The 24,420-nt window shown below is 44.6% G+C and overlaps 2 protein-coding genes across 5 annotated transcripts in view; one reads left to right on the top strand and one right to left on the bottom strand.

The window, feature by feature from the left end:
* Positions 1-120: 120 nt before the first annotated feature.
* Positions 121-10,464, top strand: APTX (aprataxin). Of its 3 annotated transcripts, none has more exons than XM_071424544.1 (8): positions 121-509; positions 1,313-1,449; positions 2,176-2,222; positions 3,889-4,200; positions 5,645-5,704; positions 8,620-8,846; positions 9,656-9,759; positions 10,084-10,464. In XM_071424544.1, exons 1-8 carry the CDS (start codon positions 121-123, stop codon positions 10,236-10,238), a joined length of 1,431 nt encoding a protein of 476 aa, XP_071280645.1. In that variant the 3' UTR covers positions 10,239-10,464. The 3 variants fall into 3 exon arrangements, with proteins under 3 accessions (XP_071280645.1, XP_071280646.1, XP_071280647.1); XM_071424545.1 differs by having other exon boundaries at positions 417-574; XM_071424546.1 differs by lacking the exon at positions 121-509 and adding an exon at positions 645-814.
* Positions 10,303-24,420, bottom strand: part of ELP1 (elongator acetyltransferase complex subunit 1) — a 36,725-nt gene continuing 22,607 nt past the window's right edge. For both annotated transcript variants that reach the window (XM_071424543.1, XM_071424542.1), the window contains exons 26-36: positions 24,316-24,413; positions 22,913-23,114; positions 21,922-21,983; positions 21,314-21,376; positions 21,138-21,198; positions 20,451-20,564; positions 19,687-19,798; positions 18,402-18,529; positions 17,856-18,010; positions 16,779-16,857; positions 10,303-15,792 (exon numbers count right to left, since the gene is read on the bottom strand). In XM_071424543.1, the coding sequence (XP_071280644.1) occupies positions 15,725-15,792; positions 16,779-16,857; positions 17,856-18,010; positions 18,402-18,529; positions 19,687-19,798; positions 20,451-20,564; positions 21,138-21,198; positions 21,314-21,376; positions 21,922-21,983; positions 22,913-23,114; positions 24,316-24,413 (1,142 nt within the window). In that variant the 3' untranslated portion in view covers positions 10,303-15,724. The remainder of the gene's footprint in view (positions 15,793-16,778; positions 16,858-17,855; positions 18,011-18,401; positions 18,530-19,686; positions 19,799-20,450; positions 20,565-21,137; positions 21,199-21,313; positions 21,377-21,921; positions 21,984-22,912; positions 23,115-24,315; positions 24,414-24,420) is intronic.

Raw genomic sequence — 24,420 nt, 5'->3', positions numbered from 1 at the left:
TCCCGACTCTTCTGGAAAGTTCGGGCCGGTCCCGCAGCCTCACCGCTTAACAACCGGCCCCGCCCCGGAAGTCCTGCCCCGCCGCGCGCCGGGCCCGGGCGAGTGGCCCACCAATGGCTGATGGAGAGGGGAAGGCGCTTGGCCAATCAGAGCACGACTCCGCCGCCCGCTTTGAGCCCGGACCCCGCCCCGCCCCGCGCGGGGGGTGGCGTCCCTGCCCAGTGTCTGCCTCGCCCTGCGCCTGCGCGCCGCGCCGCTCCCGCCCTCGGAGGCACAGAGCTGCACCGGATACGGGGCGCCGGCCCGGCCGCCGCCTTCCCGGCACCGCTTCGCGCCTTTCCCCCCCTCACCCTACGCGGGCCTGACTCCGCGCCGCACAGGCCGGCCGGCGGCCCGGCCCGCTTCACTCCGCTGCGCCTTTGCCAGGACCCACTGCCCACCCCCGGCTCCGCGGGCCCAGTGCGCCTGCGCCGGGCCACGCGCCGCGGCGGGAGCCTTTGCCTGGTCACGTGGGTGACACGCTGCAGCAGCTGATTGGCTGCGGGGCGGTGGCGGCGCGAACGTCACCCGCGCGGTGAGGGGGAGGGGTCCGTCCCGGCGTTGCCATGGGAACGGGGCCCATGGGGATGGGTGTGGTGTGGGATGGGTGTGGTGTGAAATGGGTGTGCCGTGGGTGTGGGTGTGCCGTGGGATGGGTGTGCCGTGGGATGGGTGTGTGACAGTGCCGGTGTTACACCGGGACGGAGCCTGGCTTTCCGCGGGCATGAGCTCTCCACCGCAGAGCTGGGAGGAAGAGGGCCGAGCGCCCGGCAGGGTGAGGGATCTTTGCTGTTCAGGGTCAAATTGATGTAAACTTGAAGGTTTCATAGCATGGTCTGTGTGCTGAGTGTTGCTGGATGGAAGCTGTCCCGACTCTCTCTCATCTCTTGTCTTCTGCTGCTCTCTCTTGTTTTGGTGGTTAATTTCTCGGGTGAACTCTGATTCAGTGGGAAACAAATTGAGCTTTTTTGTGGCTAGGCTCTTCTGTCAGATGGAGGAGTCCCATTAAATCCAATTGATTTTTCCTGTATATGGTTCATGGATGTGAGAATGTACGGTGGTATAGGAAGGAAAACAGGATTGCCCTTTCACCAGCAACCTGCTCTTAGATTATGCAAGTGCTGGTGACATGCTTTGCTTTGAATTTCAGAAACTTGAACCAAGTTAGCAGAATTGGCTCAGCTAATGGATGGGCTGGCACCAGAATTCATGGACCCTGTTCCACAGGAAGGTGGCCCTCGGGAAGTAACACACTGTTTATTTTGCTCTATAGCTCAGTGATGCGTGTGTGCTGGCTCGTGGGCAAAGAGAAATGCACTCAGCGAGTGAAACTGCCGCACTTGGAAGCTGTGGTAGTTGGGCGTGGCCCAGAGACTGGGATAACGGATAAGAAGTGTTCACGGCAGCAAGGTAAGGTGATTTTGCTCAAATCCTGCTTTCCATGTGCAGAGCAGCTGAGCTTGTCTCGTTCCTCTATGTGGTCTGCAGGGTTGCCTGGTTCTTGAAGTCATCAATCCTTTTTAATAAGCACTTATTCTGGGGCCTAAAAAATCAGAGACACCCAATGACAGGACATCCACCTCCATAAACTAAAGCTTTGAATCTTAATGTGAGTTCCCAGGCCAAAAGTTGTGTTTCACTGCCTGCATCCCTGCTTCGTGAGCAGCACTTCTTCTCCATAGTATTCCACCAACTGATTTTTAGCATGACTTGTTATTTTATACATAAAATAATGTGATGTTGGAGAATGTATGAAAATACCTATCACCTATACAATACTGCACATCTTCCTTGCTTTATCTTCTGTGCCTCTGGACACAGTCTTGCTCTATGCCATTTTTTTTTTTTTTTGTCCCAGAGGGCTGGTAAGAATGTCAAGAATATGTATAAGACATCAACAGAATCCAGCTTTGTTCTGAAGTAATTCTACCCTTGGCTCAGTGTGTGGGTTGGCTCTGTTTTACCTGTGGTCCTGGAAAGAAGAGATGAGGCAGAAGTATTCTTGGCACGCATTCACAGAGATCAGCTCCAGAAAGAAACAGCTCTTCAAAAAGAGGAGTGTTTTCTGCACTGGGTGGTTCAGCAGAGTTCTTTTTATTTGCATGGTTTTGTGACACTTTGTTCTTTCTTTTCCAGTTCAGTTAAAAGCAGACTGTAACAAGGGGTATGTCACAGTTAAACAGGTATGTTTTTATGTATGGATCTGCAGTATTTCTTGTACTTACTGGGACAGTTGTACTTAGCTCCACAAATGCTCCAAGTGATGATAATGATCACTGGGTCTGAGGGACCTGAAGCTTTCTTATCACCAAGGGAGGTTAGAGCAAGTGACCCTCAGAAGTGAACTTTCTTCTTTGTGGACCTCAATGAAATGCTGCACTATTCCTTCTAGATACATTCCAGTCTAAGACAGCAAGACTTGCAGCATCAGGGAGTGCTGTTGTGAATCCTCAGTCAGTTCTGTTGGGTGCTGCATTTGAGAGACTTTGGACTTCTTCTACTAAACTTGTTTTTCTTTCTCCTGAGTCTTAAACTTCATAAGCTGAGGCAGTCCTTCATTTAAGGTTGAACTTTTGTGTTAATGGGAACTCCTCAGTTGTAGAATATTTTATGGGTGAGCTCATAGAGCTGAAGATGTGGTTACTTATGGGAAGAGATGGGATGTGAGACAGCACTGCTGGAATGCTCCTGTTACCAGATGGATGGAGGTAGGCCTACTGCCTCATGCTTACCAGACCCAGTATCTCTGAGATAATATGAAGGGAAAGGTCTCTGGTGCTGGTGTTTGTGTGTGTGCGCCCCCAGCATCAGCCTGTGCGGACAGTACCACAACATGTTCTACCTGCTGAGGGGTCACGTCTTCTCTCAAAATGCCTCCACAGCCCACTAGGCACAGGCACCCCAGGGATATCTGGTGAATCTGGCAGAGGTATCTAGGACAGTTTTTCTCAGAAATCAACCCTAGTCATGGTTTGAATATTGTGTTACTGGAATCTCAGAACTGGGAATACTTTCTGGTGGTGGGTGCTAGCATGTTTTCTCTGCCTGTTGAGGAGTTGCTCCCCAGGTGACAGGTGTGTGGCACAAGGTTCCAGTGATCAGTTGTTTGATAATTTATTCACTCATGGGAAGCATCCTTGACCTGAGTGAAACTGCAGAGCTGTAGACTAAAGAGATCCTGGCTGGAATCAGGTGTGTGCTCATTGTAGTGAATACCAAGTGAGAGGTGTGGTACCATCTTGTGAAGCATGCAAGTATGGCAGTGACAAAGCTAACAAAAAGTCTCTCTGACTGAGTTTATCAGTCACAGGAGAGAGTTGATTTCCTAAAGCCTGTTTTGTGCATAAATATTAACTAAAAGCATTTTGCTGAAGACTCCTAATTTTTGTAGGGTCACCCACATGATGATACAAAATCCAGCTATCAAGCAATCACTGTAGGTTGCCTACATCACAACACCAATGCACTTAAATAATTTGCTAAAACTACTGTTACTCCTCAGAAATAGTTGCTGCTGTTACTAGTTGTTTAATAGGTTGCTAATTGGTGTGGGAAGTGCAGCACAAGTGATGCTGTAACTGTGTAACTGCTGCAGACCCAGGCTCCCTGTGACACAGGCCCTGAGGTTGTGTGCTGACAGCCGTGACTGCAAGACTGGGACAGAAGCAGATGTCCCCAGTGCTGCACTGCCTGGTCTGCTAAAGTGGGTTGATGTGGGCAGGGTTGGTGGTGAATACAAAATGCATTTGCTTTCCAGGATAATGGTATTCCAGGAGAACTGAACAGAAGTTGGCAATTCCACTCACAACATAATTTTCTACTATTTTTTCCTTTTTCTGTCTACTAAAGATAGGGGTCAACCCAACTAGTGTTGATCTTGTGAATATTGGCAAGGATGAAGTAGTGAAAATGAAGCCAGGCCAAGTTCTGCATATTGTAAATAACCTTTACCCCTACACGGTGCAATTTGCCGAAGAGTCTGGGGAAACTATTCCAGAAACAGACAAGATGCCACATGAAGGCTCCTGTGAGAATGATGATATAGAACTTGTGCCCAGAAAAACAATGAAGTTGGAGGTGGTGGATACACAAGGCAGTTCTACAAATCCAAAGCTAAGCAATACCAGTGTAACTACACATGAAGGAACTTCGAGCAAAAAGGCGAGTGTGTTGCTGTTAGTACTTGTGCTGTTTCTCCTGGGGTTGTCTCCTCCATGAGGAGACATGGTCTTTTGCTTTTGTGGATTCTGCTAGTGGCAGGCATCTCAGGTGAGCACAGATCCTCAAAGTATACAGAGCATGAGAGGTGTTATGTGCTCCTGACATCACCCACGCCCTGGGAAAGTTACTTGGGACCCATGCTAACCTCACCTGAGAGTTAGGTATGTGTGAGGATGAGCAAATGAGGATTTAATCTCTGGTTTCAGCTGCAGTTTCTGCTAGAAGAACAGTCCACGTGAGCTCTATTTAGCTGCAGTCACCCAAGGACACTGTCCTAGCTCTTGAGTGGTTATCTAAAAGCAAGTGCACAGAGAACAGAACAACCTGAGCTTTTTCTTTTTAAAACTTGTTTGCTTGTAATTGCATGAAGCTTTTTTTCTCCTCCTGCTTTGTTCATTCCATGTGGCAGAACCATGTTTACATAAGTGAATGTTAGCAACCAGAATCTTTGAAAGGGAGTTTTTAGCCCTATGACAAAATAAAAGACCTTAATGCATTTGGAACTAGTGCAGTGCTGGAGGAGAAGGCACAGAAATGAAACCCCTTAAGACAAAATTTTATTCTCAGGTTGCTGTGAGTTAACCACTTATTTAATTTGTGGACTTGGGCTGGTTATGTTAGGGCCAGATTTGTGGTAGAATGAGCAGGGAGTTGACAACTCACACTGTTTCCCTGCCAGGACTATAATAATGTTTGAACGTGTTCCTTTGTAAGAATATGATGAATATCATTACTGCTCTGAATAGTTAAAACATCTGTTTTGAAAAAGGTGCACTCATGACACACGTCCTATTAGGTGTTCAGTAGCAAAGTTTAGAAATAGTCTGTCTTGGCTTGATCTCCCCATGCTTTTATTGTTTTCTCTACAAGCCACTGAACAATATAAAAAAAATCAGTACATCTAAGGATCAGGCCACACACTGCAACTACTTTTTTTCTGTGCAGAGCAGTATGGGATGGGACAGTTAATGGACATCTTTGTTCTTTCTTTGGTTCTTGTGATCCCTGAAGCAGAGGGCCTTGTGCCATGACACATGCAGGCAAATTATTAAATTTAAACACATTTATAGCTCCCTGCTGTTGAATTTCTAATGTTTGGAAGATTGAACTTTCCATCTTCAACAGTATCTTGTTAAAAGTTTTCAAAAGTAGCTTTTTGGGGGCAGTTGGAGCAGGTATGTTGGCATTTTATACAAGGGAAATAATTGAGCTCTCATTCAGCTGTTATACTGAACTATATACTATATACTGTATAACTATAACTATATACTGTTATAGCTGTTGTACTGCTGTGTACAAATGAATATTCTTTACTGAATCCTTTGAAGTATATAATTGAACGCTTAATTGTCTTAAAATTTATTTTTCCCATTCTGTGCTATAGGAACATTTAGGACACTGGAGTCAGGGTCTAAAGAGCTCCATGCAAGATCCAAAAATGCAGGTGAGAGATGTATACTTGTACTTTACAGTAGATCCTGTCTAGTAAAGCTAAATGAGCTTTCTTTCTTCCTTCTGCAATTTGCTTTAACAGTCTGGTTAATCAGTGGAGTCCTGCATGAGGGCTGAAATATACTTGCATCTCTCTCTGTAGTAACATTAACTTGGGAGTCTCTACTGTACTGATTTTGCAGATTCTCATTGTGTTAATTTCTTTGAGCTCTCTGCACTGTGAGGTTTGGCCAACAGATTTCAAAAAGGTTGATGGGAGAGCAGGCGAGCTGTGCAGTTGCTTTGTTTCATCAGGGAAACCAACTAGAACAGGGTTATCATTTGAAGCTGAGCAAGCCACAGGGTTTCCCATTCTCCAGCAGTCAGCGCTGTGTTGTTTCCTGGTTTCCAGCAAGTTCTTAACTTTCACACCTTTATGTCAGCTGACATGATCTGACCTCTGGCCTCACTGGGCCCCTTCAGGTGATGATCACTGTTAGGCTGAAGATAGTTTAGAGTCATAGTGTATGTTGAGTTGGAAGGGACCTGTCAGGATCATTGAATCCAACTCTTAGCCTTCACAGGACATTCCCAGAAATCACATCGTGTACCTGAAAGCTTTTCTTGAACTCTGACGGACCTGGTGCCATGACAGCTTCCCTGGGGAGCCTGTTCCAGTGCCCAGCCACCCTCTGGGTGAAGAACCTTTCCTGATATCCAACCTAAACCTCCCCTGACTCAGCTTCAGGCCATTTCCTCAAGTCCTGTCACTGGTCACGAGAGTGAAGAGATCAGTGCCTGCTGCTTCTTGTCCTCTCACAAGGAAGTTGTAACTGCAATAAGGTCTCCCCTCAGTTTCCTCCAGGCTGAACAGACAAAGTGACCTCAGCCGCTCCTCATATGGCTTCTTTTCAAGGCCCTTCACTATCTTCTTAGCCCTGCTTTGGACATTTTCTAAGGGCTTTATGACTTCTATTGTATCACCCAGAACTGTCCCCAGCACTCGAGGTGAGGCTGCCCCAGAGCAGAGCAGAGCAGGACAATCTCCTCCCTTGCCTGGCTGTGATGCTGTGCCTGATGCACCCCAGGACATGGGTGGCCCTTCTGGCTGCCAGGGCATTGCTGACTCACGTTCAACTTGCCACTGACCAGGACCCCCAGCTCCCATTCCATGGAGCTGCTCTCCAGTCTCTTGCTCCCCCGTCTCTCTATGTCCAGAGTTGCCCTGTCCAAGGTGAGAGTCCAGCACATTACCTTGTTAAACTTCTGCCCAGCCCTCAATTTGTCCAGGTCTCTCTGAAGGGCTTTCCTGCCTTCAAGGGAGTTGACAGTTCCTCCCAGCTTAGTGTCGTTGGCAAACTTGCTTTCTGTTCTTTCCAGTCTTGTGTCCAGGTCATTTATGAAGCTGTTGAGGAGCTCAGGGCTGAGATGGAGCCCTGTGGAACCCCACCAGTGACAGGTCACCAGTCTGATGTCACCCCATTCACTGTAACCCTTTGTGCCAGACCTGTGAGCTAGTCCTTGCTTAACTGATAACTAAACAGAAGGCTCCTGTTTCTGGATTGATTTTTCTTCTAATTCAAGTGTGAAGTGTTGAACTGTGTAGATTTACAGGAGATCTGGATGCCCATTGTCCTAGAGTTGCCAGCGCTTTCAAATGAGTCTATATACAGGGGATGATAAAACCCCTATAGAGTACGTTCTTCTTCTGTACTTTTTAAACATGAAGCTTAATTTTTACCCCTGAAGGAGAATTCTATATACTTACCAAAACCAGGCTTTCTTGACCCAAAATGTAAGCAGGTTTTAAAACTGTTCTTTTAATGTTAGACACAAATAACTGTTTATGAGTGAAGGTTAGCTTTATTAGTTGTAGTTTCAATCTGAATACACAGACAATAGAACTCCTATCTTTTCTTTTTAATCAAATATTAAATGGCCATATTTCTTTTTTCTTGGACATGAAAAGACTTGAACGTGATCCTGTTCCTGTTGGCAGCAGGAGCAGACAGTAATACGTGTGTATAAAATATCTTGCTGCTGAAAGAATCAGTCCTATGATCTGTGTGCCAATAGAACTCTATTCTTCTTTCCTGTAGAGTAAGACTGATCTGTATATAAACATACAAGACTTAATTAGCAAAGGTGACAAAGACATCATCCATCTCTCATCAGCTGGTGCCCTGCTAAGAGACCAGAGACACAATACACAGTTTCTCTGTCACAACCTGATGGGTTTTTCTTGCTGGGTTCTCCCCACTGTTGTCCACAAGCTTCCCAACCATTTCTCTTCCTCAGTTGCACTGAATTGTTGCAGAACGTAAAACAAAATGAAAACAGGAAGAAGGACATGATGGACAGGAATCTGTTCTCCTTCTTGTGAGTGATCTTGCAAAGCAGCACACTGGGTAGGATGAACTGAAATAGCCCAGACTTGAATATTTTTGTCTTCATAATGCTGGTGGAGGTTTGCCGCACACTGCTGGTAGCACATCTGAGATTTGTGCTTCACTCTGGAAATCTGCAACCTAATACATTCCAACATATTCTGTATTGAGCACCGTGGTTTTGTATGTGACTGCAGAGCTTGAGCGTAGCTTGATGGAAGTAGAGTTCCCTAGGCCTCACTGATATCTCAGTCCAGGTGATTTTCAAAAGTTCATCTACCCCTGTAGTTATGGTTAACTTACTGCAAAGTAAGATTAGAACGCTTTTGCCCCTTTTATAATGAAGTATATGAAAAAGGATGCTGGAACACCTCTCCATAGCTGCCTGGTATGTTATGGAAGAGGGTACTTATCCTGGAGCAGCTTAATTCTAGCAAAAGTTTTCACTGGATAGCATCTCTCCACTAAATATAGTGCTTATAGGAATAATATGTTTAACTTTCAATTGGAAAGTAATCTAGTTATTTCATTTTTTTGCAAGGTTTACAAAGATGAAAAGATTGTAGTCATCAAGGATAAATATCCCAAAGCACGTTACCACTGGCTTATCTTACCATGGGACCCTATTTCAAGCCTGAAGTCAGTCACCAGGGACCACCTTGCACTTCTGGAACATATGCACGCCGTTGGGCAAAAAATGATTGAACAGTGCCCTGCCAGAGAGAGCCTGGAGTTCCGACTGGGTTACCATGCTATCCCCAGTATGAGGTAAGACCTAGAGGAGTCATGTGGCGGACATGCTGTTGTTCCAGTTACACAGATCTGGGGCTAAATCCATGAGGAGATTTGGCATTGCTAAAGAACAGGCAGTCCTCCTCAACACTAGAGACAGCTTGGTGTGCAGTCCTTTGCCCCACGCTGCTGTATAGATCCTGAGGCATGGGGGAAATGCCTGTTGGGCTTCCCTAGCAGAGGTTGGTGCCTGGGGCTGTGGGATGCCTGTGGTCCAGCCCCAGTGACAGAAGCACTGCTGCCATTGCTGGGGCATCCCGCTCTCAGGGCACCAGCATGAGATTAGAGACTGACTCCTAGACCTGCCAAGTCCTGCCTAATACCAAGCAAGGATTTGAGTCTTGTGTCTACGTCCAGACCTTAGAGTGTCCAAGTGTCTGTTGATACAGCAGTCAGTTGTTCTCCAGTTCTTGAATGAAGCTTTTGAACACTGATCAAGTCCCATTCAATTACTCTACAAATAATAAAACTTTGGTTTATTATTAAATCTTTAATAAACCTGTGGTTTGCTAACACTACTGTCTCTGCCTTTTTGGAAACTAGCAGGAATATAGACTGCAGTGAGGGACCAATGGAATATGCAGACTACTGACCCTGACTGTTTATAAGTGACATGCTTGGCAAGAGACAGTGCTTCCAGAACAGACTGTGTTTCTTCTGTCACAGGGTCAGGAATGACCCACAAGGCTGGCACCCTGTTGAATCATGTTTGCAACTGATACAATTGCAAAACAACTTTGAGCATTAACCTTCTTCTCTCATATCTATATTATATTTTTTTTCAGTCAGCTACATTTGCATGTAATCAGCCAGGATTTTGATTCTCTGTCCCTGAAAACCAAAAAGCACTGGAATTCTTTTACTACAGACTACTTCTTAAACTCTCAAGGTAATGATTAGAGAAAGTATTTCATAACATGTAATCCCACTTGCAGATTCTGGCTTCGGGCTTTTCTTCTAAACAAATGTGCAAGTCATACATTTTAATGCAGTAAGTGAAAGATTTTATTTAATTTAAGATATTGGGGAGTAGCACTGAGTAAAAGTCAACAAATTTCTGAGTAAAAGTCAACAAATTTTGTGGCTGGTTTAAATTAGAATGCAGCAATGACACAGTGTGCATGCAAAACAATGCACAGAGATTTGCAGTGTCATGTGTTTCATGACACTATGTGGTCTCAATACCTATGGTCTTTTTTATTTTTTTCCCCAGATGTGATAGAGATGGTAAGAAGCAAGGGAAAAGTGATAGTGAAAGACCATACCTCTGAACTTCTCAAACTCCCCCTCAGATGCCATCGCTGTAAACAACAGCTGTCCACAATCCCGCAGTTAAAGGAACATCTTCGGAAACATTGGCCAAAATGATTTTGCAAAAAATAATCTTTCAATCTATCTTCAGATTTCAAGCCAACACAAAGACCACAAAATGTTAATGGAAATGTATGTTTATTAACTAGAGTGACATGTTGTAATGTGGGGAAAAGTGGCCTGGAAACAGCAGCATACTAATTTAGTAATAGCTTCAACAAAACCTCAAGCCCTCTTCTTCCTTCCTACTGAAAATGTAAATAAAGTGACTTCTGAAATGGAAGCTTTTTGGTGCAGCTTTATTGTCCACAGTCACACTAATCTGTAAGTGAACTGAAGTCTGGGACAAGTGCTTTGTTTGGATGAAAGGATTTATTTTAATTCAGAAGCTGAACTGAGCCCAGATCTACTGAGAAAGGAAAGAAACAATGATTTAGAGGTCTTTCTCTTGACGTTTTCTGCTTACCACTGAAGTTCCTCCTATGTGTTAATGTTGCAGGCACTGGTGTGGCTGACAGAATGTACTGTCAGAGGAGAGGCAGGAGCAGCAGCTGATCACCCCCACTTCGCTGAAAGGCCTGACAGTTCAGTACTGCTGAACTGCCCCTCAGCTAGGGGACAGCCACTGCTCAGGCTCTAAGTGGAGCAAAAATCTCATTTGGGTACAAGGATGTATTTACACATTTTTTATGTAATACATTTGTAATACACAATAACCAGCTTTACTGCTTCCTAGAGTAATAAAACTATCAAGGTTTGCAGTTGCTTGTCTGCATATGTTGAGGTTGGTACAGAAATTCTGTGGTTTAATCCCGTACTGTTTCTGCAATCAGGATTTTAGTGAGCCTCTAATAATTTGATTGTTGTCAAGATGTGAACTTCCAGAAGCAGCAGGACAATACTAGTAAAAATCTCTTGAGTCCAGATCTGGTTTGTACAGTTCAGCTCCATCCTAAGCCCAACTTTGAGTTAAGTAAGATGATCTCTGGGTGAAATGGCTTTCAGTAAAAGAGTGCACAGAGCTTTTGTTACACAAGCAAAATGCTGCTCCTAACAATAACACATTCTCTAGGGAGAGGGTGTCCTCTTCTTCCATTCCCCCATGCAGCAGCATGTTGCTGTACCCACTCAAATGGGGCAAATAATAAGTAAATGTTGCTGGAAAAGAATAAAGATGTTTCTGTTGTAAAGTTATTCTCAAAAATGTGCTCTTTCAACCTGGTATGCAAGATGCCAAACCACACAGAGGATCACATTTATTTCATGCCTGTGCAGAGTTAGGTGCTAGCTGGTTAATCCACAGAGCCAGCACATCCAGTTCTAGCCAAGCAGTATAGCTAAGATATTTTCAAAACATCTGTCTGCACTTACCTGATGTCTAAATACCTGCTGACTCAATAGCTATTGGACAATCTTTTGCCTGCTTCAATATAAGGGTGCAATGTGTTTTGAATTTATTGTGCATGTTCAGTAGGTAGGATTCTTCATTTGGAGGTGGGTAGTCTAATCTTTACAGATATGGCTTTCACATTATAATGAGCTAAGTTCATCTAAAGGATGCTTTTTAGCTGATTTAGTTAATTTCAGTAAAACATGGAACCTTGCCAAATGCACGATTTCTCTTTGTGTTCTCCACTTGTTTCAAAACTATTCTGCAAGACCTGCCATTTCCCACTTTTCTGGATCTTTAAAGTATTTATAGTTCTCCTATGACTCACTGTGCAAAATCTTTTCTTAAACCATTCATCTTTCACCAGAATGGGGTACAGTAAGGTGAACAGGTGGCCGTGGCCTAATTTAAAACACCAGCCACAGTTCAGCTATTGCTGACATCAGTAATAATATGCCTTAAATTACAGAATAAAGCTTAGACAGTAAGGAACAAGGACAAAAGCACAGCCAGTCTATGAATCCCTTCTTGTCACAAACTAGGGCTTCAGCTGCTCCGGAGGTAAAGTGCTAATGCTTTGCAACAGGAACTAATTTGGACCAAGGCCAGCTGCAAATGCTAGAGAGCTGTGGTCTTCCTCATAGCAGACCCAGGCCAAAAAGGGAAGCCATGCTTCTTCACAGTGAAATGTGCTGCTTTTGGCCCATGGCCCATCACATCTGGGTGGGAGTCATGGTTTTAGAACCTCTTGGAGCAGGTCAGAGTGAAGCATAACCCCCTGCAATCCATCTGTCTGGGAACAGCGTGCAGCTGAGTCACAGTTGCCACACACTCAAATGGGGAGCACGATTCAGGGGGACAAGCCTATCTATGATGTTGTAAATCAGCAGCATCACCAGGAGAACCACTGCCACTGGGCTGACCCCAGGGGGAGGGATGGCAGCATGTCCAGCACTGTGTGAGGTCACCACTGTATGGGAAAGGTCCGCAGGAATGGCAGCAGTGGGCACCAGCTCTCTGAAGCCAAGAGGGGGCAGCCACCTATAGGGGTAGCCTCAAGGCCACAAAGCGTCACGAGTGACTTTGAGGCTTCGCAGGGACCCACAGCCTTCCTCCAATCTTTCCTCTACAGCTGCCAAGTCCATACAGGAGACTGCGAGCAACCAATACAACATCTCTGTTGGAAGAGAGCTGCAGAATAGCAACATAACCTTAACACTCATCAGCCAGTGATGATAAAGCATCTCCCTTCCACACCTGGCTGTAATTAGATCTCTACTGGAACTGTACTATCTTCTGTGATATTGTTACAGGAATGCAGCCTAAAGCCAAGGAAGATGTGGTAAAGGACTTTCCATGAGATGTACCATGAGATATGTGAAGGGATTAACAAGGGATTAACATGGGCTGATTGGAAGACTGATGGGGTGACAGTTTATCAGGTGGAGGGCCAGATGACCCCTGCCCCTGCAGCCATCCCAGTGGAAAAGAGAATGGTACAAGAGTTCTATTTCACCCTTATGAAAATGCCACTGGCTTTGTTCTCTCTTTGTAACACTTAATAATCATTTACAAAGAAAGTTCTCTCCCCCTCTTCTCCATTTACAATTGCAGTTATAGAATATGAGACTATAGTCTCATCTCTGCTTCTCTCAAAAAGAATAAATTTATTCTTTAAAAGCCTCCAAGGCAGAGAAAGAGAACATAACCACCTTGCAGACAAGTCAAGGTTCTTACTCATCTCTCCCTCAGAGCAGAGTTGCCTCTTTGGAAAGATCTGTGACTCTGACCTCATTAGAGTATACCTGGGAACACTTGTACAAAGCACTCTACACTTGTATTTAGCAGGTGTGTTTATCACTGGCAAGAACTATAATCTATTGCTCCAATGAACCACACTGTGCATCTGTTCATGAAACTTCCTACTGAACTTGATGGATTTATGTTCCTTCTGTGTTTAATGAAGCTAATCAGCAGACAGGTGAAAAATATCTAGCAAGAGAAACAGGCTTCCATACAGCCATATTTGCTCAGAGGTTGAGACATTTTTAAAGTGAACTTCGTATTTCTGCATTAATGGTTTACTTCAATTCCTGGTAACTGTATTTGTAGGAGCCCCCACAGAATTCCTAAGAGTAAATTCAATTTGTCTGTAATGAGAGAAACTAAAACTGAGTATATTTCAGGATTACAGGCATCACTAAGAAAGCAAAAGAACATGGCAGCAGAAATCAAGGGAAAGCTGACTCCGAGCTGCTGCTGAGAAGAAATTAAGGTTCAGCAACTGCAGAAGTAGTAAAGAGGGATATTCCCCCTCAAGGCTCACCCACTCAAGGTGCTGCTCCCAGCTCTACTGCTCCTTACTCCAAGTTCACTCAGGACGGAAAGGTGCAGGGGAAGACAGTAAGAATTTTAAGAATGATGTATAAGACTGGTCTTCACTTGGATGGCAGATTTTTGCCTTGGTGGGAGAACAAGAAAGCCCACCTAACACAAAAGGGTCTTTGGCTTTCACCATCACCATGATGAAAAAACCAAAGAAATCATACGCATACTTAGGCACAAGCACGAATCCTCAGTAAGCCAGTGGCAATTTTATCTTTTCTTGTGTTCTCTTTCTAAACAATAGCTTCAGTTGTGCAAGACCTCAGCATTTCTTGGCATCAGATTTAGGAATGTCAGGAATTACTAGAGTCAGTGTCACATTTCAGTTGCAGGGCCAGAGTGCTTTGCAGAGAAGCACAGATTCTCCAGATCTGGTAGATGGCTTCTGTATTTCACCATGGACTATGCTCTGCTACCATTTTGAAGACCCAGATCCTGTGAAACAGTCTTGCCATGTAAAGACTTTCATGTGTTTTGCCACCTCAAAAGGCTTTACTCTTGGAGAATCTCTTTCCAATGTAGTCACAGTATTTGACAACAGGCTTAAGTCACCCCCACACAACCCAGAACAGGCCAGGCAACTCAGAATAACTGGAGATGTGCTCCAATGCTTCACACTGAAAAAAGACTTTTACCACTCCCCTCCACCCAGCAAGCCCAAGCCAGCACAACACAGACAGTGCAAGACTAAATGGCCACTCCAATCTGATGGAGTTCTTGCCACACAAAAACAGTTACTGGCAGCACTGCACATGCTCACGCTGTGCAGTCAGAACACAGCTGTGCCATTAAACAACTCCAACAGACAGTAAGCGCCTTGCTTGTAAGGTGTTTTTCTGCAGAACCCAATGGAAATGGCCTGAACACTACAACTGCCAGGCCAAAATTAACCAAGAAGGGGATGCTGCCACTGAGAGGGTTTCCAGCCTCATCTCCTTCCTCTGCTCCCAGAACTACTGCTGTTACTTCTTGCATCAGATGACAGTATTCTGAGGAAAAAACTAATTCTCAGTACAAGATCAGTTTCCAGATGACACAGTTCTGCAATAATGCTGTGCACTATTGCACTATTATCAGGATACAGCTGCTGATCGGTCAGTGCCATAAAGCACCATTACTTTATCTTCTTTGATCTTAGATAATTAGGGTAGTATTACCCAGCAGAGTGGAACACCAACACCTCTGTCCAAGACCACCCTGGTGTGACCAGGCCCAGTTTCAATACAATGGCTGTTGGCACTGCAGGATTCATTCTGATATAACAAAGCAATGATGAAAATCTGGTATCAGCAACACCGAGCTTCAGCAGAAAAGACACAAAATTTGTTTGGCAACTACAGGAATTTGCGATTGGTACAGTCTTGCAGGTGAGTTCTCTAAAGCAGGCTGAAGTGCTTAAAATGTGGCCTGTTATCATAGCAGGTATCAACTCTGGGAGGGAGGGATGGCAGTGAAGTTAACCCATCCAACACTGGTGGGATTGCTTCATCCAGAAGGGGGGAACAGTGGTAGGAGCTGTCAGAGCTGCATGTCCTTTTGCTCCCCCAGCCTCACAAGCCACCTCTACAGTGAACATGAGGGCTGTGCCCATAAGTGTGACACCATATGGGTGGCAGTCACAGCTGCACCAGGTGGAGGGACCCTTCACTTGCACAGCTCTAAGAACAGTGTATCAGAAATACGAGAACAGCAACGGCTTCTGCAAAGATATAATGAAATTATAAGAAAAGTTAGAGTTCAGAGTCCACAGAGATTCCTTGGCTTCTGGTTACTGGAGAAGATGCAGCTTCCACTGTACATTTTTATTGAATTTTGGTGGAGTCAGTACTTCTGGATCTGAAAGACAAATGGAGCAAGTGTCAGAACAGGGGGTAACAGCATACAGTTTCTTCAAGAGCTGTCAACTACTTTGTCCACTTTTCTTACATCAAAGGATGCTGAGAAATCTCTTGCCATCTATAATTTCCCTGTAGTGACCGATAACCAGCCTGCACAGGAGAGTGTCCTCAGAAGACCTGCTTTCACCAGGAAACGTCTGGGCACACCAAGTCCCCTCTTAATCGTTAAGTGTTACTGTTCAGAACGAGGAGGCACAGGCACAAAGCCACAACCATTAGTGGCACAAAGCAGAACCCCATTAATTCACCTGTCACTGGCCCATCATGCACCACAGTGAGCTCCTTCAGGAGAAAGAGCTTTTTCTGAAGCCAGCCCTGGTAAGTGGCAATAGACAGGTTGAATCTATAGATTTTTTTTCTCTCTGGCAATTTCAGGACTAGCAGGAAAAGAAGATGTAGGACTAGGGGAAAGATGAAAGACTGAGGAACTGGGACCACCCTTTGCTAGGTCTCTCAGCCCTGATTTTGTATTCACTGCAAGGACTTTGAGAAGGCAAAGTGACATGACAGATTGTAGCCTGGTCTGGTCAAGGGCCTGACTGACAAAGCCAGAGAGAAAAATTCAGCAGGTAATTTACAAGATGATTTATCTAACACGCTCTTTAAGAAATCAGATTTTCAATTCCCTCATAACAGACTGACATTACACACACAGTAACCCAAGAACAGTTGAGATATTTTAGCACAGAAGACAGTTTTAAGGTGAAACAGTTTTAGAACATGAATTCAGAGAAAAATAAACTTTATTAAGAAAGCTGCTCACTTGCCACAAGGCAGGATGGTACACCCATAAAGAAAAGCAAGGAACCACCACAGCTGAGTAACTGGTACAACTGTTGGCAGGTAGCAGTGTTTGGAGAGCCTCCAAGCCCACCAACCTCCCTGACATTTCACACCTAAACTTAACTCAGAGACTCAACTAACCTTGTACAACAGGAGGCATCATCCTCTTTTGCTGATAAGCAGCCATAATGCTGTTTGCAGTTGAATTGGGCCCCAAGACCTGTAAGAGGAAATAGCCATGTTCCAACCTGAACAATGCAAGACACAAGCAAGGGACATCCTCAAAGGAAACTCTGCTATGATTGTCCAAAACGAGGAGACCTCACAGTACAAAGTGAACAGGATCCAAGTGTGATTGGTGTGATCAAAGCCCAGTAATGTCTCAGAAAAGTTAATACAGAGGCAGAAAGAGAGAATTGCTTTCACACAGCTTTTCATGACACAGAACTCTTATCCAGCACCTACTTCTTCACAGCACCATAAATGTCATGATTCGGCAGGACTGACTTCATTACAGCACCATCAATATTTAAAGTTCGTCTGGGAGTCTCTGTTCCCTGTCACACAGAACAATTTTAGTCTGTCTTTAAGAGTCCTGCTAATCAGCAGTTGGGGAGGAAGATACTGGGGAACATTTTGTGTTCACCATAAATGCTCAGAAACACTTATTAGAAATAAAGACTTTTACTCTGGAAGAGAACTAACTAAAGCCCTTGTGATTTCCTTATTCTGCTTTAAGCTGAAGCTTAGAAGCCTGACATAACCCTTCTTTATGTAAATTACTTCTTATGAAATATGGTTCAGACTTAATTGACCAATCCAGTAGTTTTTCACTTCACAAGAACTACTCTACTCCAGTACGCTTCTACCATTAGGCCTAGAAAAGAGGGAGTGTTCCCATATTCTACAAATTGCTTAAGATGGAGCTTACAAAAACACATCACCACTAGGACAAGGCAACACAAGCCTCGGAAGCCCTCATCACATCAATGTGCCACTCAGGGCAGGGGTGACAGTAGACTATATATGTTGTACCCATCTAGAGTGTACTGACTCAGCAGGTCCTGCCCAGAATATCTACTGAACCTCTAATAGAAAAAACCCCCACATTTTGAAAGCCACGGAAGGATTCTAGGGTCTGTGCTGGAGAATGCAAAATACTGCTAAACACTTGATACTGTCTGGTGAAAGTGATAAGTGTTGTGGATGAGCACAGACCAGGCTGACAGAGCTCTGTTGCAGGTCTGGAGTCCAGATTTCTGGGACTGAGGTCTCCATCAACTGCAAAACCTCTTCCAGGACTTGCTGCAGTGCCCCAGCTTGTTCATCATAACCAAAGAGCACAAGCTGCTTCAGAAGGATGTGTATCTCTCCTGCAGGAGGGAACAGAAGCAATAAAATAGTAATCAACACAGGTATACTAAATAAAAAGCTGCACTTCTTTGCTATCAGCACACAGGAAGAAGAGCAGCAACTCAGAACGGGTTCTGTTCCTACTGAGCCCCTACAGTGTCTGAGAACAAAAACAAGACAAATCTGAAATGGTACTGAGAAGGCTTCTTTTCTCTGCTCCCAACCTCAAATGCAGAGAGTTCATGTTATTCTGAGCACAGAGGCAGATTAAATAAACCAACATTCAATGCAGAGAGCTGTACGGACCAGGTAGCTTTTCTCTCCAGCATACACAGTAAGAACAAGCACACTACCTTAGCTGTCCTCATCCTCACAAGCTGTAGCATGGATTAAGATCACCAATTATCCTACCTTTCACAGTCTCAACAGCACGAACACTCTCTCCCAGGACTTCCAGAAGGGCAATATCTTCAAAAGGACTCCCCTCCTTCAGGCTGTATCTCTTACGCTCCGCCTTGCGTCGGTTCTTTGAGGATCGCCTGGAAAGAGCACGTTCAGTTACAGGGTACACAACAGATTAGCTGTTAGCAGGGCTACTTCTGAAGGAACATCAACAGTGTGCATGAAGCTTGTCACTCAAGTCCTTGCCTTCTCCAGTGACAAAGGACTGTGTGTAACCTTAGGTGCTCTGACAATGTTTTCAGCTCTATTCAACCAATATACTTAGTGGTCTGAAACACAAGACAGGAATCAAGCTGTTTCTCTACTCCAAAAAGGACTGTTCCATGTTCCAGCAAGGTTAAAGCATGTCAACAACACAAAGCAGGAGCTGCTCCAAGCACAAAGCAGTAGTCACTATCAGGCAAAGTTGAGGTCCACTTAAAACACTGGGGTTTGTGCCAGGGTCTGTGCTTGGCTGTGATCATTTTAATTTCTGCCATCTACAGAGCCTGCTCAGCTCCTAACCATGATCACAGGAAAGCAACTTCTTTCACAGACCAGACCTACTTGCATAATGCTCCTAAGTGATCCGCACACTCTGATGCTGAATACTAAGGCTGCATTCTCCTTCTTTTTTACATCTGCTCCACAAGAAAAAATAAAAAGTGTCTAAAAAGTGCACATTTTCCCCACAACTGTATTCTTCCACAATTCATCCAGGGAATTCACAAGTGGTCCCAGAGACTACACCAGCCTGACCAGCCTGTTACACACCCCAACCTACCCCACACTGCAGCTCATACTCTTGAGAGCACTCACAAACAATGCACACAACCACTGTGGGAAGACATTGGTATGAGATTTAGTAGCAAGTCCCACGCACCAAGTGTGAAACCTGGGCCAAAGAACACAAGGCATGTGCACAAGCTGCTAACGTTTGAGAGGCTCTGCCTGTATTCTCTATCTAACTTTCTACAGCCAGCCATTCTGGCCATATGCCCAACATCCATGGGAGCCAGAACCCACCCAGAGTCTGTGCTCTCAGCTCCTCTGCTCTTCCTGTTGCACTAGTAGCTTTTGGCTTTTTCTGCCCTTTTCCTTCCAATGAGAGCTAAAATAACCATCAAATGCCTGTAATTAAAGCAGCTACAAGGCATGCACAGCTGCAAGGAGGAGCAAGCCAAGCATGAGCAAGCTAACATCCTGAATGCTGATGCTAGAACAGTCACTACCTGATTTGAAGGCAGATACCTACGCTGATATTCTTGAATTGCTGTGTGTATATTTGCTGTTCATGTCACTGGCTGTCACAACACTGCTGGTTTCAGAGAAAAGCTCCAATTCTGGGCAATTTGGCACTTCATAATCTGCAAAACATGGTAACAACTGTCACAGTATGGAAAACGGTCAGAATTATTTCAAGCTTTCTGATTGATCTGTGTAGCTTGCTGGGAAGAGTCATTCTACCTGCCGGTGCTCTGGAGCCTTATAGCTCCCAAACTCACTGAGTCAGCACACAAGAGGAAACAGTAATTGTGAGAACAACACTGCTCTTCCGCCCTGGTGGGGATCGTGACATTGAACAGCACAATCAGAGGGATGACAATCTCAGTGCAGCAGAACTGGACCAGGACACAGCATTCTGCTTTCAGAGAAATTCCCTGAGCCTGTGTCAGCGGGCAGGTGAATATGCCTATAGGTACTTTGCACCGAGGACATGCTGAGCACTGTCTCACCCAGTCAAGTTGGTACTGTGGAGACAATGCTGTGTCATTTTGAACGGCTTTCAGGTGCATTTTCTTTGCGTGAAAGCTGTGACCCAAGGAAGAGCTGAAAATACAAGAGTAACCACACTCCAAATACGGAGCAAGGAGGGTTGAGAAGGGTGCTGTTTTACTCCTGTAAGTCCCACTGGAGCTAAAGGAGAGCACAGCTCCATCACAGCAAACAGAAACCACACACAAAAACATGATCACAGTTACTTATGTAGGAAAAAGTCATATGCAATTCAATACCAACCCTGCAGGTTCTCACAGGCCTTCTCCTTCAGCTCTCGCACCACTTGCAGGCGACTCTTATGGCGAAGAAATGCTGTTTTCTGGGAATCTAGGAAGATCAGCTGACTTTTCTGAGCTGATCGTTAAGAAAACCAAAACATAAACATATGTGCAAGAGAAAGAAAAGCATTTTTTACATAAGCACAGTCCTTCAACAACCTCAGAAAAAAAATCCCTCAACTCATAAAGCATGAAAAGGAAGAACAAGCAATGGTAATAAAACATTCTTCCTGTACGGAAGGGAGAATAAAGCTATCAAATAATTTTTTATTTCCAAAAACTACTCATCAAAGTTTACAGTACAGATAGCCATTTTCCTGGTCCATAGCTCTGCTGCCACATATGCTTTGGAACAAGGACTGCTCTGCTTGTTCATGGACACAGACACAGACCTCTTTGCAGCTTTTGACTGTGAGGTCTGGAAAAGCTCCAAAGGAGCCTGACTAAGCTAAAAAGATCCCATGACACTGCAGGGCTTCAAGATGCACTGAGGACAACCAAACGGAGATAACTGAGCAGCATCAATTAGGCGGCAACAAAGTATCCTTCCATACACCTGCCAGTACTGGAATGCTGCGACTTCCCACAGAACCAGCAAAGATCTTCTTTAGCCTCTATAGCACAGAGAAATATTCTTGCACAGACTCACCTTCCAAAATAGCAGGTTTCAAGTTGGTTTCCAAGATATCCAGCCTACCATACTTGTGAATCTGGATCAGGGAAAGAGAAGGTATCATTCAAGGATCTAACCCACACCACATCCCTCTGTTTTTGCACTCTAAAGGTTTATTTCTACTTCTGTTATTATGGTTTGAAGTGGCTTACCAGTCTCAAAGCCTCTTCCCAAAGAGCCCCTTCTAAGAGCAGGAGAACAGCCTCTTCATAGTCCTAGAAGGAAAGAGCAACCATGGGTTGCTGCTGCTGCTAGCAAGACATGCTCAGGTAGAAGTTATTCAGATGGGTACTTCTACACAGCAGTATCCCAGTCAAGAGAGGAAAACACTACTATGCCAGCTACTTCGAGGTGTTGACATAAAAACCCAAACAAGTAAACAAAACCCACAAACCAACTCAGCAAAACTATGTTACTTCTCCCACACTAAGGGGAAATCCCTCTGGAACTCTGTCTTCCTTATTCCAGTCCTCATGTTTCAGCTCCCTGAGACAAAACAGAGCCGAAACATTTTTCGTATCAAATCATGGGAGGCTTTACAAGTGGAAAAACTCAGGGACACAGCATTTATCCCCACCCTGCTCATGGCATCACCCAGGCCTGCTCTGCCCTCCCCAAGGGGGCCCTTGGCACAGAATGTTTTGCTGTCAGCATGCATGGAATCACATGTGGTGCAGGAGAACAGAGGAAACACGGATGGTGTATCTGACTGACAAATACTGGGTGTTACTGGCCACAGGCAGGAGGGTGATGACATTACCTGAGTGTACTGCTCCAGGAGTATGGCTGCCTCTGCATACTTTCTCTGTTCAACTAGTTTTCCTACAAGAAAAAGTGGAGTTTCAGCTTTTCCGAAACAGCTAGATTTTTGTGCCAAAAAACTACAAAGTAGAGGAAAAATCCCACTCACTGAGACATTCTATCTGCTCACACATGTACTCAATTGCTAAATTACAGCTGTAATTTAAAAAGGGCACCATAAAAAAGCATTAAAAGCATGAAGGATTTAAATCACATTGACAGAAAAAGCAAATACTGGGGTATCTGACTTTGGAAGAGAAGACTTCCAGAAGCCATACTCCCTCTGTGTTAAGTGGCCCTTCATAAACTCTGCCTCTGAGAAATGATGCTCCATTCTCTTGCTGAAATATAGGTCCACCAGGTCCACAACACACCTCATGTCTGACATGTGCTAGTGAGTACAAATTCTGTGACCAGCTACTTTCTTCTCCTTAGGACAGCACACAGCTTTACGGACCAGCTGGTCCTAGCTGCTAGCTAGCTTCAAGGAGAAAACAAGATGCAGCTCCAAATTATCCAACAGCCTTTAAGGTTGGTGAATAGGCACAGCACTTGCACCAGTTAATGTCTTAGAGGCCTCAGTTACATCAGACACTTCAGTGCACCTCCATTCCTTGGGGTTAACTAATGAGGCAATTTGGAAGAGCAGTCTGGCAACCAGCTGCAAGGGAACAATGCAAGAAGCAGTCAGCACTGGGCAGCCAAGGGCACAGTTGGCTTGGCAGCTCCTGTGTTGCCTACCAATTCAGCTTCAGCATCTTTTGGTTCCTTTGAGAAACAAAGGTCATGTGCAAATGCACAAACCTTGGGGAAACATGGGATCTTTGTTCTCATTTAAGAAAACCACTGCTGAATAATGAAGCTTTCATTGAATTTTAGGAAAAATTGAAGTGAACCATAAATAACAGCAGCCACTCTGCTCTGCACATTTACATCTCTTCAAGGCCTACCTGCCATGCTCCGTGACAGGCTGGACAGTTTATCCTTTGTGTAACCAAGCTGTGATGCCATGCACAGGGCTTGTTGCCAGCTGCCACTGCTCTGAAAAGCATCAAGTGCTTTTGCAAAGATGCCAGCACGAGCAAATATCAATGCAGCCTGTTCATACAGCTGCTTCTGAATCAAGTACTCCCCATATGCATCACTGATATCCTGAAAGACAGGGACAAAAAAAAAAAAAAAAGAAAAAAAAGAAAAAAAAGGAAAAAAAAGAAAAAAAAAGAAAGGTCAGTAGCAGTCCTCCATTGGTAAAAATGGAGGCTCGTCAACAAAAGCCTCTTACCCAGCTTCTCCAAGGAATTTCTAGGCATGAAGTTTCTACCTCATTTCAAACTCTATCAAGCCAAGGGCTGATGATCAGCACATGGAGACACTTCACAGAGCTACAGCAAGTGACACAGGAAGGTACCTGATTATCCAAACCAAATGCTGGGTAAATTAGATTTACAGGAAACCAGACCCTTCTTCCCCACCCACATGAGCAGTTTTTGTTAGAATGTCTCTCTGAACCAACCTACTTTAGGAAACAAACACTGACACAAGGGAACACACAAGCCCTGTAACTCTACAGGCACAGGCTACTCAAAGCTCACTATCTCCACAAAGAAGGGGCAAGTGGATTTCACTGGAAGGATACAGGGGGAATAATAAATTACTCGCAAGGAGTCACTCAGAAACAGATCTCCCTCATGAATAAAGACTCCTTTTTGCTTTCACTGTACTGCAAATAGACCAATTTTCTCTATTTCCTCTCTCACTCAACTCCTCCTTGTACAAAGGCTTGTGTGTTGTGTATTTACAGTATCTACATTAGCTTATATTAAATGTATTTATATTTTATCTCAACCTTGGACAAGCTGAAGTTCTTCCGTAACACTGAAACCAATAAGGGACACTATGTACTAGGAAACAGCACATCCAAAAGTGTCCAAATTCTTCAGCACTTTTCAGAATAGTTTAAGGATAACAAATTGTCCCCACACAATCTGCAAGCCACACAGACATCAAAACAGGGAGGAGTCTTCCTGAGGTTATGAGTTATTCAGCACACTACAAGATAGTGCAGCAGAAGAAACAGGACTTCCAGGTGCTCTCTGAGTCACGGGACCAAAGGAATAACAACCATTGATGACCAAGTCGTGCAGGGTTAGTGCTGAGAGTCATTCCAGCTGTTATCTCAGAAGAGGGTCTCAGACAACACTGGAAGAGCAATGATCTACAGAACTTGAACACATGCAGCTGCAGTTTCATTCCTGCCCTCATGCAAGGTGCTGAGGAGATCCAAACACATTTATAAGGGAATATAAACCTTTGACTAAGAGAATATAAACTGCACTGTCATGAGCTTACACACCTTGTACTCCTGAGTGCTAGAGGGGTACAGCTTCAAGGCCTCAGTATACAGATTCTGATCCTTCACCAAGTTCAGAAATTCAGAGAAGTGTTCAGGACCTGCAGA

This window comes from Agelaius tricolor, unplaced genomic scaffold, assembly GCF_023055355.1.
Source record: "Agelaius tricolor isolate 1412-34295 unplaced genomic scaffold, bAgeTri1.0.p SCAF_4, whole genome shotgun sequence".
Classification (NCBI taxonomy): Eukaryota; Metazoa; Chordata; class Aves; order Passeriformes; family Icteridae; genus Agelaius; species Agelaius tricolor.
Note: the sequence above shows the minus strand (reverse complement) of the source record. Positions and strands in the feature narration are given on the sequence as shown.

Coding starts and splice junctions, on each gene's coding strand:
- APTX (XM_071424544.1), top strand. CDS start 121: ATGGAGAGGGGAAGGCGCTTGGCCAATCAGAGCACGACTCCGCCGCCC. Junction 2,223..3,888: donor GGTATGTCACAGTTAAACAG/GTATGTTTTTAT, acceptor TGTCTACTAAAG/ATAGGGGTCAACCCAACTAG. Junction 4,201..5,644: donor AAGGAACTTCGAGCAAAAAG/GCGAGTGTGTTG, acceptor TCTGTGCTATAG/GAACATTTAGGACACTGGAG.